This window comes from Rhamphochromis longiceps, linkage group LG5, assembly GCF_057381845.1.
Source record: "Rhamphochromis longiceps isolate RC_006_pf linkage group LG5, R_longiceps_female_GT1.1, whole genome shotgun sequence".
NCBI lineage: Eukaryota > Metazoa > Chordata > Actinopteri > Cichliformes > Cichlidae > Rhamphochromis > Rhamphochromis longiceps.
Window position 1 is genome coordinate 31,830,165 of NC_140561.1, and position 17,419 is coordinate 31,847,583.

A 17,419-nucleotide genomic window follows, 5' to 3' on the forward strand; every position below is an offset into this window, starting at 1 on the left:
TGCACCCTTCAGCCTTATGAGCAGCAGCACCATGACACGCGCGCGCGCGCGCGCACACGCGCAATCATCACCAACATCTGCACTAGCACAGTGATGCCAGTAACACCAGCATTCAGCACCACTGCAGGTCTCATCTGCACAGATTATTCTCTTCACGTTTTAAAAAGACAATTGAGTAAATTAAGAAAGCAACATAAATACACTCTCTCACACACAAACACATATATTTGGCAGGGAAGCTGGTTACCATAACAACCAAACAGTCAAAGCTCAGAGTGAATCAGATGAAATGAAGCCCACATACAGTACATGTACATGTGACTGCAGAGCAGAAGAGTAACCCTGTGTGTTTTCTTTCCTCTTTTACAAGATCCTCTCAAAATCCAGGTGTTTGTTCTGCTCACCTTATGGTGGTGTGTATATACATTCCTTGCAATGCACCCACCACATCTAAGGTATGAGTACCATCTTCCAAGAGTGAGACAATGCAATGCATTTAATTAAGCATTAAGTAAGGTAAACCCACCTTATTCACTGTCATGCCTGTCAGGTTTTCTGTTCTGCACTGCACACGTGCGATTCACTGTTTGCTTTGTGACATTCAGACGTGGGTGACATTTAAAGAAAGAGCTGAAGGTGCGTGTAAAATTGGGCACTTTGATGAAAGGGGAGGTAGAGAACATATAAGGAGAGACCAACAGTGCATGTTTTCATTCTCACTCATTCTGCATCACTAATGGATTTTACAACTTTGCCACTTAAGACATAATTGATGACGATCCTCATGAGTGTGAGGGACACACTGTTGACTTCTCACAGATTCAGCTGCATCATTGAACTTTATTATAGCACACACTTTGAGTGACATGACAGTCAATTTGGGTTCTGTTTTATTCCTTCTTGTCACTTTCTGCATACAATGTGCTTTGCTAAATATTAATTTGTCCGTATGCAACTGTATGACTAGTTCCTTTAGGGTGTTCTCACCAGTGTCACGGTTTGTTAAAATTATTTTATTTTCATTGTGCATCAGAGATGAAGCCTGAGATAATAAACTAATACTCTGTAGAAAGGAGAACAACATATAAGCAACATATTATTCTGATATTTATTTTAATTAAAATTTTTAAGGTGTGTACTCCTGATTGCAGTAAAAGTGACTGAACACTGACATGTTAAGTTGCTATCAGATTAAAGGGGTTCATGTGTGAAAGGCACTATTACACAAAATACAGTAAACATAGAGAAAATCAATTTCTCAGTTGTCACTGTGTAACCATGTTTTAATAATTTGTGTTAAAGCAAGAGCTGAAAAGGGTTTTCTAATGGCTGCTGAGATCATATTAAGGTAAAAGACAGATGCTTGAGGTGCATGGATCATTAGGTGGTGAGGTTGCTGACTTCTAAAAAAGTCAGCAACCTCACCACCTAATGATCCAGTTAGATGACAGAAAAAAAAAAGCACCGGACTGTTTCCGTGCTGCAATGCAGAGATAGCTTGTTCCAGTATGATCATACAGTAATGGCACCATAATAAATTAATTTCTCAATATTTTGGATGGCATACTAATATTTACAGTTCATGTTTAAGCAAAGATGCATGCCTAAAAGCAAAGCAACAGTGCACTGTACTCTTGTTTTATATCTTTTAAAATCAACTCACCACATTTTTTTATAAAGAGCGTTTTCAGATATATTCAATTTGTGAATGTAAATTCTTTCTGTGGTCTGTAAATTCAGATGGTTATAGATCTGTTGAATATTTTGTTCATTGATCTTTACAAGAAACAGAAGTACACAAACAAAGAAGTCCTGCCACTAATTATTGCTTCAATGTTAATTATGATCAACCTACATATAATAATTGGCCATGTACCACAGGCCTTCAACCTTCAGAATCCAAAACATTGCAGCAAGAGTACTGACAGGGACTAGAAATAAAGAGCATATTTCTCCTATATTGACTTCTCTTCAATGGCTCCCTGTGAAATCCAGGATCAAATTCAAAATCCTGCTCCTCACGTATAAGGTCTTGAATAATCAGGCCCCATCTTATCTTAATGACCTTATGGTACCGCATCAGAGCACTTCGCTCTCAGATTTCAGGCTTACTTATGGTTCCCAGAGTATTTAAAAGTAGAATGGGAGGCAGAGCCTTCAGCTTTTAGGCCCCTCTTCTGTGGAACCAGCTTCCAGTTTGGATTCAGGAGACAGACACCCTCGCTTTTTTTAAGATTAGGCTTAAAACTTTCGTTTTTCCAGATAAAGCATAAAGCCTATAGTTAGTTACACTGCAATAGGTTTATGCTACTAGGGTATTCCAATGATGCACGAACTGGTCATGGCAGATGGCCACCCCTCCCTGAGTCTGGTTCTGCTGGAGGTGTCTTCCTGTTAAAAGGGAGTTTTTCCTTCCCACTGTCACCAAAGTGGTTGCTCATATGAGGTCATATCATTGCTGTTGTTTCTCTGTTTTCTTTGTATTATCATAGGGCACCTTAAAAAATGGAGCGCCTTGAGGCAACTGTTGTCATCATTTGGTGTTTTATAAATAAAATTGATTAAATTGAATGAATAAAGTTTGTTTCATGTGTCACATTCAACGTACATTGCTCGTAATTTAACAGTTACCACAATTTGTATCCGCAATGGAATTTTGTTGGACTAACCATTAAATATCAACTAAGATTTGAAAAACCACCATAGGGCAAAAGCCAAGATACACCCCGGACGGATCGCCAGCCTGTTGCAGGGCTAACACACAGAGACCATTCACACTCACCAACGAATTTAACCACACTGACTAGATATCTTTTAGGTGTGGAAGGAAGCCTGAGTACCTGCAGAAAACCCAAAAAGACGCAGGGAGAACATGCAAACTCCACACAGACTGGCCTTGAGTAGATTAGACCCCAGGAGTGCCTTGCTGTGAGGCAACGGTGTTAAGCTAACCACCACACCAATGTGCTGCCTACACACTGATTTTCGCTTGTAGAAATATGCTTGGATTGAACAGATAAATTGTAGCAAATAATAGCAGGGCAATGCAAAACAAGAAGGCTGAGGCAAAGGACTTAACAAAAAAGGGCTAGAACTTTTTGTCAGTTTTGTTTTAGAAAATATCTTCCTCTGTTAGACTACACTTGGATCAGGATCTGTTCGAGACACTTCCAACACTCTGTCTGACCATTTCTGTAACTTCCTAAAAATTACAATTAACACTCACACCCACTTCACGACATGATTGGCTATTGTGTGAAGGTGGTGACTGTACGCTGGGTGTGAATCTCTCACTATTTTTTTCAATTCGTTACGCAACAACTTGTCGTGCTTTTCGTGAGTACAACTGAGTGTAGCACTATAGGTGTTTTTAATCAGAGAAAAGGCACTGTATTATTAGCTGCACTTACACAATAACTTAAAACTGCAGACATTTGGTACAGGATAGATGCCAGGCCTCACAGACTGGTTCTGATTATGCTCAGGTCCCTCTCTTTTAAAAATAATTATTAAAAATAAATTATTTATTCATTTTAAAATGAAAATCTGCAAATGAGCTCCAGCGCCGCTTCATCACACCTGCTGTCCTATTCCAAATGTATTAATTTGATACTATTTTTTTATTGCTTTGAATCATTTTCCAATTCATTTCACAATGAAATCAATCAATAGAGCTATTTGGCAAACTTTTTTATTTATTCCCATTAAATGCAGAATCTATACGTTTCAGCTATATTTCAGCCTCAATATTTAACCATTTTTCATTTATTCGATAACTTATTCAACATTTTTTTTCTGCCTTCCTTTCAAATTTGTCACCCGCTGCTATTAAAGCTGGTTCTTTTTAATGTTATAATTCTAATAAATCTAGCCATTTATATTGATACTATGAACTGCTATTATTTTTTAACAGTTTACATTTAATTTCAGCTTCACCCATTTCTTTTTAGCTGATATATTTACAAACTACCACTACTACGACTTTTTTGCCATCTATGACTCTGGTGTGCTTTTTTAATTGTAAGATGTATAAACTCATAAAGCGAATGTATCCTATAGAGTAGGATGCGATTTATAGTACCGCAGGATACTGTAAACTATGCTCCCTTGTTATAAGCAATCAAGTATACTCTCTTGTACAGCATATACCACCTCGGTATACTTTGTATTCACTACACCTCCCAGCATGCATCAACTGGGGGATCCTGGATGAACAGCAAGAAGATGGATGTCTGGATGGTGTGTCTCCTCTGCCACTGTGGGTATATTGCTGCAGTAGAGGCTGCCTTATGCATGAGGCTTTGCTGAGGAGTTTCAGTCACAGAGGAAGACATCCACAGGGAAAATGCTGCCTCCGATTGGCTGATGATCCTTTAAAGACTACCAATCAGACACCATCCTCATAGTGTGACTGCGTGTTTCCCTCTCCATCTCTAAATGTACTGTGTCAGCCTGCGCATATTTTTATGTTTGCAGCGTTGCATGCAAGCGTGTCTGTGTGTGTGCAGGATGCCAAAATCAGAAGCCGTAAAGGAAGGGGAGGGGCAAGGATAGAAACGCTGAAGAAATAGATAGAGGGATACACAGAAGAGAAAAGAGGACAGTGGAGAGGGGACAGATGCCGAGAGACCAAGAGTGAAAGGCACACTGAGGAGAGACAGAAAGCGTGAGGAGGAGGAGGAGGAGGAGGAGGAGACGATCTGCTGAAGGAAGCAGCAGTGTCGTTGATTTTCATAGGAGTCAAGGCAGCTGTCCTCTGTCACCGTGACGATGGGCTGCTGGCTTTCTGGACCGTGGATGGGCGACCAAACGGTGAGCCGCCAAATACCTGCCTCACTGTTACAGATAATGCTGTAACAGTGTTTTATGATGTCTCATTAAAGTAGATGGAATTAAGCTTCATTCACATCCAGGTTTGAGTGCGTGCGTACGTGTTCATGTCTGTGTGTCTGTATGTGCAGATGCAAAAAGGCATCATCATTTCTGCAAGACTACATTTTTGTGTGAGTGCGCATGTTTATAAATGGATGATAAACCCAATTCTTCAGCATTAAATCTAAATACTTTTTGTACGCGTGTCAAATTTTTAATGTTGTGTGTATAACATCTTCATCATCTCCTGAAGACTACTGCCGTCCTCTGGCTACACACACAGGTGCCATTTTGTGCTTCTCAGCTCATGGTGTGTGCGCGTGTGCCTGTTTGCTAGTGTGTGTGTGAGTGTGCAGTTGAATGTAGAGGAGGGTGACTCATGGTTGTGATGTGCTGGAGTTAACAATACTGTCCATGCGTCTAATTCGATAGCCACTGAGCTGCATGTGTGTGACAGTGTATGTGTGTGTTTGTGTGTGTGCATGAAGCAGGATGCTGCTTGAAGGTATTAACCCTTTAAAGCAGCCGTGGATACCATGTCACTATTTTTCATATTTCCTTTAAACTGCCATAATTCAGCTGTTTGGGTGTTGCATACCGGAAAAAAACTACCATCTTTCTGCAGGCGGAGGGTCTTCTGACCTAGTTGCGTAATATTGAAAAATTGAGTCCGTTTGTGGTCTGTAGTGTGTTCACACTGCAAAACAAACAAACAAACAAAAAAAAACCCTACATGAAGTGCATTTAAAATGGCAGCGGGCAAGCATAAATTTGATTGTGATGTTGATGAATGCAGTTTTCCCACAGCACATTACCAGATTATGTTTGTTTGTAGAACCTCATCATTCAATTAATTCTATCATGTCATTAGGGCAAGAAGCCACATCTTTAGTCCACACCACCCACTCAGTTTGTAACTCAGGTGTCCAATTTACACATTAGTGGTTTCTAAGCTTAAGGCCATGTATCTGCAATAAAATCACAAGGGTTTATTTTTCAGACTTGACAAAGTTCTTCCAGAGCCACATAAGGCCTGCCGTTTTCACAGGCTGTGAAGGATTAACCATAGCTACTGTTCTATGTAGCAGCTGTTACATGTATTATATTTAATCAGGAAAAAATAAATCCACAATAAGACACGTACTAACAGTACCAACTGTCTGCAGTGTGGAGTTCTGTTTTGTTCTACCTCACTACCATAGGGACTAAAAAAATTCTGTTGCTGGAGAAAATCTAGGAGTCAGAACCAATCCAAAAAGATGACGCACGAATTACACAAATATTTTATTTTGACCAACCCCTAGCTAAGAGTAATGCTAGTTATCCTTCAAGCTGTAGGCACTTTTTTCCCCTCGAGGCTGGTATTTATAATCAAAACCAACCACTACTCTGGTTATTATTTTTTACCTGTAGCTGAGTATAGTTCTTTTGGAGCGCTTTGTTCTAACCCATTGGTGGCAGGACTTCACTATGCAGTTTGCATGTTGTCCCTGTGAATCTGAGTGGAAATAGTTGTTTTTCTTTTCCTGAGTCAGCCCTCTGATGACCCAGGGTGTATTCCTGCACTCTCAAAGTGTCACCTGAAATAGGCTCAAGCCCACCTGTGAGCTCTAAAGTTTAGAAAATATATAATTGAGATGGAAACCCTTTGTTATCAGAAGATTTCACATTTACAATCAGACAGTTTGACGTGTTAAAAATGAGACACTTACTCTGTTAAGTCTTAAGCATATACAAAGGTTATATTAGTTAATGAAGGCAGGATTATTAGAGTATCGAGCTAATGTTAATGTGTCCATTGGTGGCGATTGATGTGTCCTTCAATGAGCTTTGTGTCACATGAATTCAGCAGCAGGCAACTTTGCTAACATCACAACCCTTCTGTCTGTTTGCCTCAGATGAATGGGCGGAGTCTAGCACACCTGAGCCAAAGGGATGCTCTGCGAATCCTGGCAGCCAATCAGCGTCCAATCACCATGCAGATCAAGGGCCAGAGGAGGCGTGGCACAGAGGCAGATAGGGGATCCTGGGAGCCCCTTCCCCTTGACCTGAAGCACCTCAATCTGCCCCTCCCTCTGATGGGGGCGGGCCTTAACACTTCTAGTCCCTCTTACCAACACAGGTAATAAAACATATGATTTGTTATGTAATGTTAAGAGCTGTAAAACCACTTTGTCTCACAGTGATTTTAAGAAATGCCGGTATGCAGTTACATCGGATTTCTTATGACCACACTGTACTAAACAACTAAATAACAATGTCATTATACTGTGCAAACATCCTTGTATGCCCTGAAAAGTTAAAAGGAGCCAGTATCATAAATAAATTATAGTGTTTGCTGCATCCCTGTGCAGTGATGATTGGAAACTGTTTAATTGAACAAGAAAACTAAATGCTTTACTGATATTTGTAAAAATGTAAAAACTTTTTTAGTAAGAGGATGCTTCTTGGGGTTTTTTTTTTAAAGCAAAAGCAGTAAATATTCAATCATTCCACTTTTAAAGACCACAGAAAATGACTTTTCTTAAAAGTAATGCAGTACATTACTTAATTATGCTAGAGAAAGTAATTTGTTTCACTACTCATTTCATTACTTTCTCATTACTCTGTAAAATGATCTAAAATACGCTGTCTCATAATTATCCATCAACAATATAAACCTGAGGCTACAGCTTCACATACCAACACAAACTCCTATCCTAAAGAGGATACACATGGGATCTTTCTTTAGTATTTAAACATAAACACAAAGCTGACAACACAATGCAAAGTTTAAAACCAGCCCAAAGAGACTTAAAAGCGATCGTCACAGTGATTCGCTTGTAAAAACATGAACAGGTAGAAACTGAGGCTGTAAACATGACTGCCCATCATTTACCTGTTGAAGTTCAGGCTCTGGCTGCTGGGTTGGGGTCAGCATACACTCAGCTCTATAGGTTTATTACTCTAGATTCTTGGCTAGCTTTGTGCTAGCATGCAAATAACACAGTTAAATTACTGCATTACTGAAAAATGTAATGGGATTACATTGTAATGTATACATATACGTGTGTGTGTTTGTGTGTTTGTGCATGTGTCTGAGTGACATAAATTTCATTATCACATGTTGAGTACAATGTAATGATTACAATGATTATGCATGCGCCCCAGGTGGCAGGCTTCAACTAGAAGCCTGTCAGAATCAAGGATTACATGAATGACTACTTAGCCGTTGTGTCTTTGGCTGTTAATCGACAACAGTACAGTCAAAGGATTTTCAAAGCCGCTATCATATATTGCGGTGTTCCTGAGATGCCGTCACATGTGGTTCCAAAACACCAAGATGGTGATGTAAACACACTCAGGATGAGGTGTCACAATAGACTTCATGACCAGTTGATCCCGTCATGGTGACTACACCCGTCTCTCATACTGTCGGCAGTCTCATCTTTAGTTTGTCTGTGAACTGTTGATTGTAAGAGTCAGTTGTTATTTTTTTAAATGTGTGAAATAAAAATAAATAAAATAAAAATTTAAGTAACTGGGACAAAGTTCAACTTAACAGACTATACAGTGAAACAGACACAAATGTATAACCATGTTATGCAGCCTGAAAGTTAAGGAACGTTACTTATGTCTTCCAAGGGGGATACCCACTTGTCCAATGAAACGTTATCCATGTTTGTTTTGAAGAACGTTAGTGTCTTCGGACCTGTATAATTCCAGGATTTTTGCTTTAAAATGTCTGAATTCTGTGTCCTTGTCATCTCTTTCAGACATTATTACAACCACCTGTCTCTGCCTCAAGATCACTGTGATGGCGGACGGTATAGCTACCTGTCTAGCTCCCCACGGGACACTGTGGACATTGGTCGCCAGGTGATATTAAGAGACAGACAGATAGACAGACAGACAGACAGACAGACAGACAGACAGACAGACAGACACACACACACACACACACACACACACAGAAGTGCATCAGAACACTTGCATCCAGATTGTCGATGAGGCCATATAGCACAGCTTATTACTATTTTCGTATTTTCATAAAACACAGCTCAGAAGCTTCTCTCACGTGTTTTTTTGTTTTGTTCTGGCTGACATGGCTGAAAAAGCTCATGAAAGGAATATTAAATGGTCTACCAATTACACCTCTAATTTCTAATCACAGTTTGATTTCCAAAACAACCAACAACAAAAAAACAACCCTCATGCACACTCATCTGTGATTCTAGAGTTGCACTGCGGATGAATTTGTAAAAGTTCATTTGCAATATATGGGTACCTTCACACTGTAGTTTCTGATTTGACCAAGAATGAGTTTAATCAGTAACAAATTGTATTACACATTCTCATGTTCTTCTGTCACTTCCTACATTACTCAGGATCTAGAACTAGCTGGCCGTCGATCAAAGGGACAGAACTGCTTGATGGGATGCTGCAGTACTAACTTAGAAGAGCAAAACGCCTGCCACAGTCAGGTATGTAAAAATCTGCTTTTCCATAAAATTGTTAACGTTGTTGTTTTAAACATATATCTGGCGAGTATGCAAACCCTGTTTGTTAAATCAATTATGAATTGCTTATACTTGCTAGTACTCTCTGTGCAAGTAGTAATAAAGCTTACTCATTTCAGTCATGGAGTCATTGAGCCTCACAGCTGCACCGGCTGACACGTTCCTTCATTAACATAAATGCACCCACTATTATTTATTCTCAGTTCAACTTATACTATCTGGAAATATTTTCTGTTTTAGTAGTGTTTATTTTCAGTGACTAGCTAGTTTTTTAATAGTCATTAAGGGTTTTTTTCTATTTTTATTTTTTAATGAAACATAAAAGATCCACCTCTTTTATATTAGGCGATATGAGCTTGTGGTTCAATGCTAGACAGACTGGCAACACTATTTACAGGCATACACGATTAAATTTGTTTAGATTTGTTAAAATCAAAAAAGAATACTGGCACCCTTCCTCTTTGGCCATTGATGTTGATTTAACCGTCACTCAGGAACTTTTAAAAGCAGGAAACAACTGAACAAAAGGCAAGTGAATAAACTGAGAATTAGAGCAGATCTCAATGCTTACCTTTAGTATTTAACAGTTTTTCACTCTACAGACACAATCAGCCAGGTTTCACTTTTTACTGAGATTCTTCACACATTTAAAACATAAAACATGTTGTCATTTTTAGTGTTTGGTGTCATGATGCACTGGACTGACCCTGCCTGTTTTTATAGACAGATGATGAGGATTTTATGCTAGAGAAGCCAATGGGTTTCCTGCCCCTGCACCATGAGTTGGACAGTGGTCTGGGCTGGACAGATGGCTCCCTTCACCAGGGTGACCTCTCAGGTCTGGAGACCGAGGAGGGAGGTCTGGAGGACTGTCATTCACATGGGGCCCTCGCCCCAGGAGGGTGTGGGGGTTTTGGAGGTGGTGGCTCTCCTTCCTCAGAGTCCTTCATTTCCTCAGAGCTCAGCGACTCAGGCTTCTATAGTGTAAGCACCGGGGAGTTCAGGCACTTCCAGAGGCTGCTGGAGAAGCGAATGCGTCTCTACAATGCCAGGCTGCAACATCAGGGTGAACCATGCGAAAGGCAGGAACGGCGTGACAGCTGCCCCAAGAGCCACCGTGAGCTGCTGGAGGCCATCCCTGAGGCGCTGACAATGCAGCCTCAATGTCAGCATCTGCAGATTGGGATGGAGGATGGTGCTGGGCCTGTCATGGACCTGCCATCACGTGGCCTAGTCAGGTAATTAGAATATCAAATTTTTATCGTGGTGCTGGTTTCTCTAAGGTCTGTCAGATAGGTGTACATAGTTAAACCAGTCTTGTTTTTAATATTACTCACTTATATAATACCAGTTACAAATGATACCAATCTAAACGAAAGCCAACACACAAAACAACCATTGATTGCAATGTGATTTAAAACTTGTTAAAAAAAAATTTTAAAACACTTTTTTTTTTCAGAATAAAAAAGAGGTATGCTGCTTGGAACTCAAACATTTGTGTTAATTTACCAAAAAAACATATCTTTGTAAAATACAACCCATGGATTACAGGGACTACACATGACCTAAAACCTTTTCTTTGGTGCCTTTTTTTCATTAAACTCTTTGTATTTCCAGGGTTTCATCAGTCCAGTTCCACAAAGCTGATCGGCCCTGTCTGAACCGTCACAGCTCCAGCAGTGGCGCCCTCTTCAATCCCTCCCATACACACACTGCAGTGTCACGAATGACAGGCCCAGTCCTCTCAACCTGCAGCACTCCCTCTAGCCACCGGAGACCACTAGTGCCAGTGCAGCACCACCAGGGGTCAAGCTCAGTTGGGATGCTGAGGAGAAGCAGAACATTGCACCATCGGCCACCTCCACAAGAGTACCGTCGACGAGCCAGCCACCCAGCTTCCCCATCCTACTGCGCTGCAACCCTGCACCACTGTGGAGGCGTCGCACCATGTAACGTCTTGCCACCAGGCTTGCCAGAGGAAGCCGAGCTAGTGACAGGTGTGATGGCTTCCCACCCTGGAGGCATGGCCCTCTCACCCCAACAACATGCCACCACTCTGGGGCACATCAGAGGTGCCAACAACCATGAGCGTTGCTATGACAACAACTCCAACAGCCAGCTCGCGCACCATGACTGGTGGCACTCACAAGAAAGAAGCTTGATGCCTGAGCCAATGTTGGTAGAAAGGAACAGAGAGATAGAGAGGGAACTGGAGCAAAAAAGGCAAATTCAAAAAGAGAAAGAGCTTGAAAGGGAGAGGGAGACACAGATTCAGGAGGAGATGGAAAGGGAAAGGCAGAAGGAGATTGAGAGGAGCCGAGTCGGAGAGCAGCAGCACCTCCAGAGTCTTGTCTTGCCTCCTCAGGCCGGTGACGTCAATGACACATGGCCAAAACCCGCCAGCCGTCAGTCTCATGGAAGTGGAGGTGGCAGAGGCCTCTACAGCACTCTGGAAGGTCACACAGGAGCTTGTGCTACAGCTGGACAGGATGTAAACAAAGGACCAATTAATGCAGGTTCAAGTTTAAACCACAGTTCTGGTCTGCAGTCAAAATTTAATCCAAACTGTAAACCCAACACAACCACACGAGTCTCTAGGAGCCAGTTGCTTAGAGATCGAGCCTCTCAGCTAGCGGATGAGCGCAGCGGGATGAGCACCGACGAGGAGACCAGCACTGACATGCTGATGGGTCGATACTGGAGTCGAACGGAGAGGAGGGAACAATTTCTTTTGGCCCGTGAGCAGAGGCAGCAACAGCAGCTACAACAGCTGCAGGCCAGTAGAGGGACTGTACGAGATGTCGTTAGCAGGGGAGGACCCGTGGTAGGAGGAGGAGGAGGAGCCTCCGCTGATGATGGAGGTCTTCTGGACAGCAATGGAGTCAGAGGTTTTGCAGAAGGCAGGTGCAACACGGTCCTGGAGCTGAGTCAGAGGAAGCTGAGTCGTATGAGGAACAGAAAGCTGTTGGATGACTGGACGACAGTAGAGGAGCTCCTGACTCATGGGACCAGGCTGGACAACCAGGATGACATGCTGTGTCCCAGCTCCCTGCTGACAGTCACCACTGTCTAACTGCATGGACACAGTGTCTAACTGCAACTCTGCGTGTGAATGTGTGTGACATTAAGCTAACAATACAACATTTTAGCAATTGTTCTTGTGCTGTCTCTCCGAGGCCAGATGAGACGATGATATTAGTTTTAACTACATGTGTCACTTACAGAGAGGTCCAGGACATATTTAGCCTTGCTAAGCACAGACTAGCTGCAGCTTGCTTCCAGTCCTTGTGTTAAGCCAGGTTAAACACTGCAAAGCCATTCATGTATTTTTTAAAAATGATCCAGGGCAACATGAGGTATTTACAGCTAAATAATCCTTTTATGTCTCACCCAGTTCAGCTGGTTTTTGGTCAGTCCAGGATTTTCAGATTTGAGTTAATTTATGGTTGATAAACAGATGGCCATAAATTTCATGTCAAACCAAACCCAAATTATGAGCTGTGAATTTTCATAGTAACATATGGGTCCATATGACTGGCATTTGTCCCCGGTGCACATACAATGGAGCGTGCAATGTTTACCACACTCTGCTGTTCATACCTTTGTTGCAGCAGTAATGTGTAGTGACTTTGGATGAACAAGGTCCTCACCATCTCTGTATTTGAAGCATAATGATGAACCTAATACTCATTTTCTCAAGTCTCTGGGGAAGACAGAGAACAAGAAGACTGACAGAAAGTTGAATTGTTCCTTTAATGAATGTGTGAATGGGAGGGAACCTCACTGTCATTGCTGTACATCACCTCAACTGATAGCTTTATGTGTGGGTGTTTGACCACTGTATAGCACTCTGGACAAAACGTCTGTGTCAGTGCATGGCGCTTGTTATAACACACAAACGAACAAGGTCAGATGAGTGTGTTTGTTTGCATCATTTCTTTCATGCTCCATCTTATGCCCCATTTATTTCACCGAAGCTCTGATAGATTTACAGAGATTTAGGTTTTCACTTAGATCCTCAATCTAAGACGTTCGGGGAGCAATACTGTTCTACGTGATGCACCTGGCTGCGCACTAATGATGAATTACATGCTTTTTTATCAGCACTACAGAAACCATCAACTGTAGCAATTCAGACAATGACAACTGAGATTTAATGCCAAATCCTAAAGGTTTCTTTTTTGTTTTTTAACAGAAACTGTTTACAATTCAAAGGTCAGTGGGAGCTTTTCTAACTGAAATGCTAAATAGTGTGACCTGATTGACTGGCTTGGGCAACATGAGTAAAAACATGCTGATCAAGGGGGTAAAGAGTTTGCCATGGAGGTTTTTCACAGGTGACCACAGCTTTAGTCTGTGAAATCAGTTGTAATAGTCTTTGGGAGTCAGTTTTATGCTACATTCACGTCACATTTTTAATGCCATGAATTACATGCAGCTGATTGGAATATTTGTCCCACTTGGTGAAAAGAGAACCAAGAAAGTGCCAGTATAAAAAAAACGATAAAACTAATGGGAAGCCATAAAATAAAAATAAAAGCCATTGCCACTGGCAGTTACATCTTAATGTAATTTAATAAGATGGATACAATTGATTCAGATAATTAAAAAGGAGCCAGAAGGAGCTGCACATATTTGTTACCTTCTGGTAAGCCAAACCTTGTATTTTATTTTTGATCGTTTAACTATAGGTCACTTCTATGATGAGACCAAATGATGGCAATGGACATTACTAGTTGTAGCTAGTGTTTAGCTAAAATACACCATTACTGCTGAGTGGCACATTCATATTGCAAAGATGTTATGACAACATTTCATTCCTTTCTTACTGACGTGATGAGAATGCAGCATCAGATTTCTGGCCCTTCCTGGCTCATGGGTCTCTGTTCTTGGTGTCTTTACTGTTGGCTGGATGTTTACAAATCTATCTGTGCACTAAATGTTTATGCATGTTTACTGAAATCTACATGCGTTGACTTTGGTGAGAGAATTTTCAAGAAAAAAGTTACACCTCAAGACAGCTTTAGATTAAGTTTGCAGACTGCTGCTGCATATGGTTACAGTCAGAAGGTTGCTTACACTCATCATAAATGTTATAGCAGTTTTGGGCTTGTAATGATTGCCTTGAACTGCTATTTTTTTCCAGACTGACATGATTGTAAAGCATATATCTTTATTGACCTCTGGAAACAAGAACTAGGTGCACAAGTTTGAATTTATTTAGGATTTCTCAAATCCACACAGGATCAAAAATAAACATACTTAGTCAGAAGCGCACATGCTCCCACACTAATGTTTGGTTACATCTCCACCAGACCCTTTTGGTAGCCATCAACAAGCTTCAGGCAAAATTCTGGCTGATTATTTAACCACTCTCCTTGAAAGAATTGGTAGAGTTCATTAAAATTGGTTGGTGTCCTGGCACGGACCCTGCTTTTAAGCATAGTTCACAGATCTTAATTAGCGTTTAGATCGAGGCCAACGAATTTAAAGGTCAGAAGTTTAATTTAAACTTGTGCACCCAATTCTTGCTTTTTAATGACCTATACTGTACAATCTTTCCCTCTGGAAGAAGTACAGTTCACAGAAACCATTGCAATCCCCAGAATTACCATGACATTAAGGCCAATGATGACTGTATGTAAATTTGTGAACACAACTGTATGTCTGCCCAGAGCAGACAGAGCTAAAGTCAGCGTCGACATTCCACTAAAAGCTGGTATGAAGCGTGAGTAAATCTGAAAACTTACTGATTCCAGGTCCGCGGTTCAGGAAAATGTGCAATAATACCTCAAGCTAGTTTTAATATGACAATGACGGTGTTGTGTACGCTACCTGTCAGGGTTCCATCGAATGCAGTAACTTGTTTTCGATTCAACAGATGCACAAAGTGACAAGTCACCACAAGTGTACAGCAGTCGTAGAATTTACAACAGCAACAGCAAAGGTTATGTATATATTTACGTTATTTCTTTACATAGTTTTCCATGAGAGGGACCTAAGAAAACAACTTTTTGCACATCGTTTTTATACAAAAAGTTTTCCCTACTTTTCTGTACCAGGGACCGAGGCCAGTGGAACGACTGTAGATAGAATGACAGTGTGTGTTAATGTTTTCTTTATAAACTAACATAGTGATTTATGGAGGAAAAAATCGTTTATTGTGATTGTGTTGGACATATTTCAATATTTTCTTGTGATGGTTTCAAAACCAATGTGAACCGTTTTTATGATCTTTAAAATCTTTCCGAGCTACTTTAGTTAAAAAGCTGGTTAAACCTTGATTTACTGTTTTCAAGAAGTGAACACAAAATGTGAATATTATTGTCTCTTTAAATGGATCAATTGAATTTTACTGTTGTTTTGTGTCATTAAGACATGTAGATATTGATTTTGTCAGATGGTGCGTTTGAGGACTGAGTCGGTAACAGGACATGAAAATGCCATCAGACGCCTCCAGTGGTTTATGATGTGATTCTGTAGGTTTATAGCTGTGTTACGGAGGCTGTATATACAGCACAGAGATGAACACTGTAGTATTAGTATGCTTAAAACTCACATCCACATTATCAGCATTCATGGATAGTGGCTCATTTTGGTCTGAATGTTAAATGTGACTTCCATGAATTATGAGTAAGATAACAAACACTGTAATGCTTAAAAGTGACACAGACAATACAGACAAATGTTTTCTGTCTTCTTCAGAGTGAGATGTTTCAGATATATATCAGTTTTATCTGATAGTCAGTTCCAGACCCTTTTACTGTGAAGCTCCATGAAGCTTGAAACAAAGGTTGTATGACTTAAATCTCAATGTTATCAATCTGTGAATATGAAATGAAAAAAGGAGAAATTACAGTTTTGCTGTGTTTTAAAAGCGAAAGACTTAAAGGCAGGAAACTCATAGACTACTTATTTTAGAACTTTTTATTAAATTCCTCATGAAGCAAAACTAGATAGACGGTAACACGGAAAAAATAGCCCTGTGAAAAAGTAAAATGGAGACATAACAGCTGATTAATATCCTCTATCTTGTGAATTTTGAAACAAGCTTCTCCTGTTTCGTGATGCGATGTACTGTGCTGCATTTGCACACAGTTCAGTCATGGCTGGATTAGCAATTGGGCAAGTTTAGCAAATGCCCAGGGAATTCAGACAGCCAGGGTCCACAACAACCAGGTTTACTCTGTATTATTTGGGTCTGCTTCATTTCATTTATCTCAAATTAAATCAAAATCTGCAGATTGTGAGTACAGTGTAAACTTCTGCTAAATCAGAGTTTCAGTGTATAGGTTTAAATCATTGTACTTTGTTTCTTTTGCTGTAAAATCTGCTTCATTACATTATTATTATTATTATTTTCACATTTCCAGAAACTAACACAAAGAACACCCACAACAGGATTATCTTAATTCATTATCAAAGTGCTGTAAAAAAAAGAATTTTAAAATTAAATGATTTTTTTGGCGTTTAAAATATTAAAAATAGTATTCAACCTTATGCTAAGACACTAATAGCCATAAGTTGTATTAAAAGATGTCAGCTGAAGGTTCCAGTTTTTGTGCTAAACTAAGAGGATCCTGCACTTCACAGAAATTGCTGCTTTCTAATTAATTAATCTCACTCGGAAGAAGACAGACAAAATCTTTTTTTTTTTTTAAAGAAAATTCAAACAGTTTGAAACCTGTTAAGCATTCAGTGAGGAAAGACATGAAATCAACCTTGCACCCTGTTTATTTCCCCGTTTTACCTCTTTCAGCTGTGACTCAAACACTCTGAATAATGGATGACGAAGAGAGAAATTTTCCTTCTCACCCACCCCCCTCATTCTCTTTGCTTACGTTACACAAGGACACAGAGGGCTGAAAATAGCGCTGCTGTCCTCATGTGATGTGAAATTAAAAGCACACTGGAGCGGAGATACTTGCTGCTGGGGGATCTCAATACTTGTTTTACTCCATCTGACAATACTTCCATCCAGCTTGCAACACCGCATCCATCTGTCTGTGCAAGGGTACTTTTCACTACGGCAAGCTTTTTGGAATATA

At 40.4% G+C, this 17,419-nt stretch overlaps 1 protein-coding gene across 1 annotated transcript; it reads left to right on the top strand.

Moving 5' to 3' along the window:
* Positions 1-4,691: 4,691 nt before the first annotated feature.
* LOC146670351 (uncharacterized) lies at positions 4,692-17,419 on the top strand. Its single transcript, XM_085408004.1, has 6 exons — positions 4,692-4,812; positions 6,771-6,994; positions 8,628-8,730; positions 9,240-9,335; positions 10,095-10,609; positions 10,989-17,419. Exons 1-6 carry the CDS (start codon positions 4,771-4,773, stop codon positions 12,442-12,444), a joined length of 2,436 nt encoding a protein of 811 aa, XP_085264130.1. The 5' UTR covers positions 4,692-4,770; the 3' UTR covers positions 12,445-17,419.

Bases quoted from the DNA above. Each gene is read 5' to 3' on its own strand.
- LOC146670351 (XM_085408004.1), top strand. From the start codon at position 4,771: ATGGGCTGCTGGCTTTCTGGACCGTGGATGGGCGACCAAACG. The intron at 8,731-9,239 runs GTGATATTAAGA...TACATTACTCAG, and splicing joins CTGTGGACATTGGTCGCCAG to GATCTAGAACTAGCTGGCCG. The intron at 10,610-10,988 runs GTAATTAGAATA...TTGTATTTCCAG, and splicing joins CCATCACGTGGCCTAGTCAG to GGTTTCATCAGTCCAGTTCC.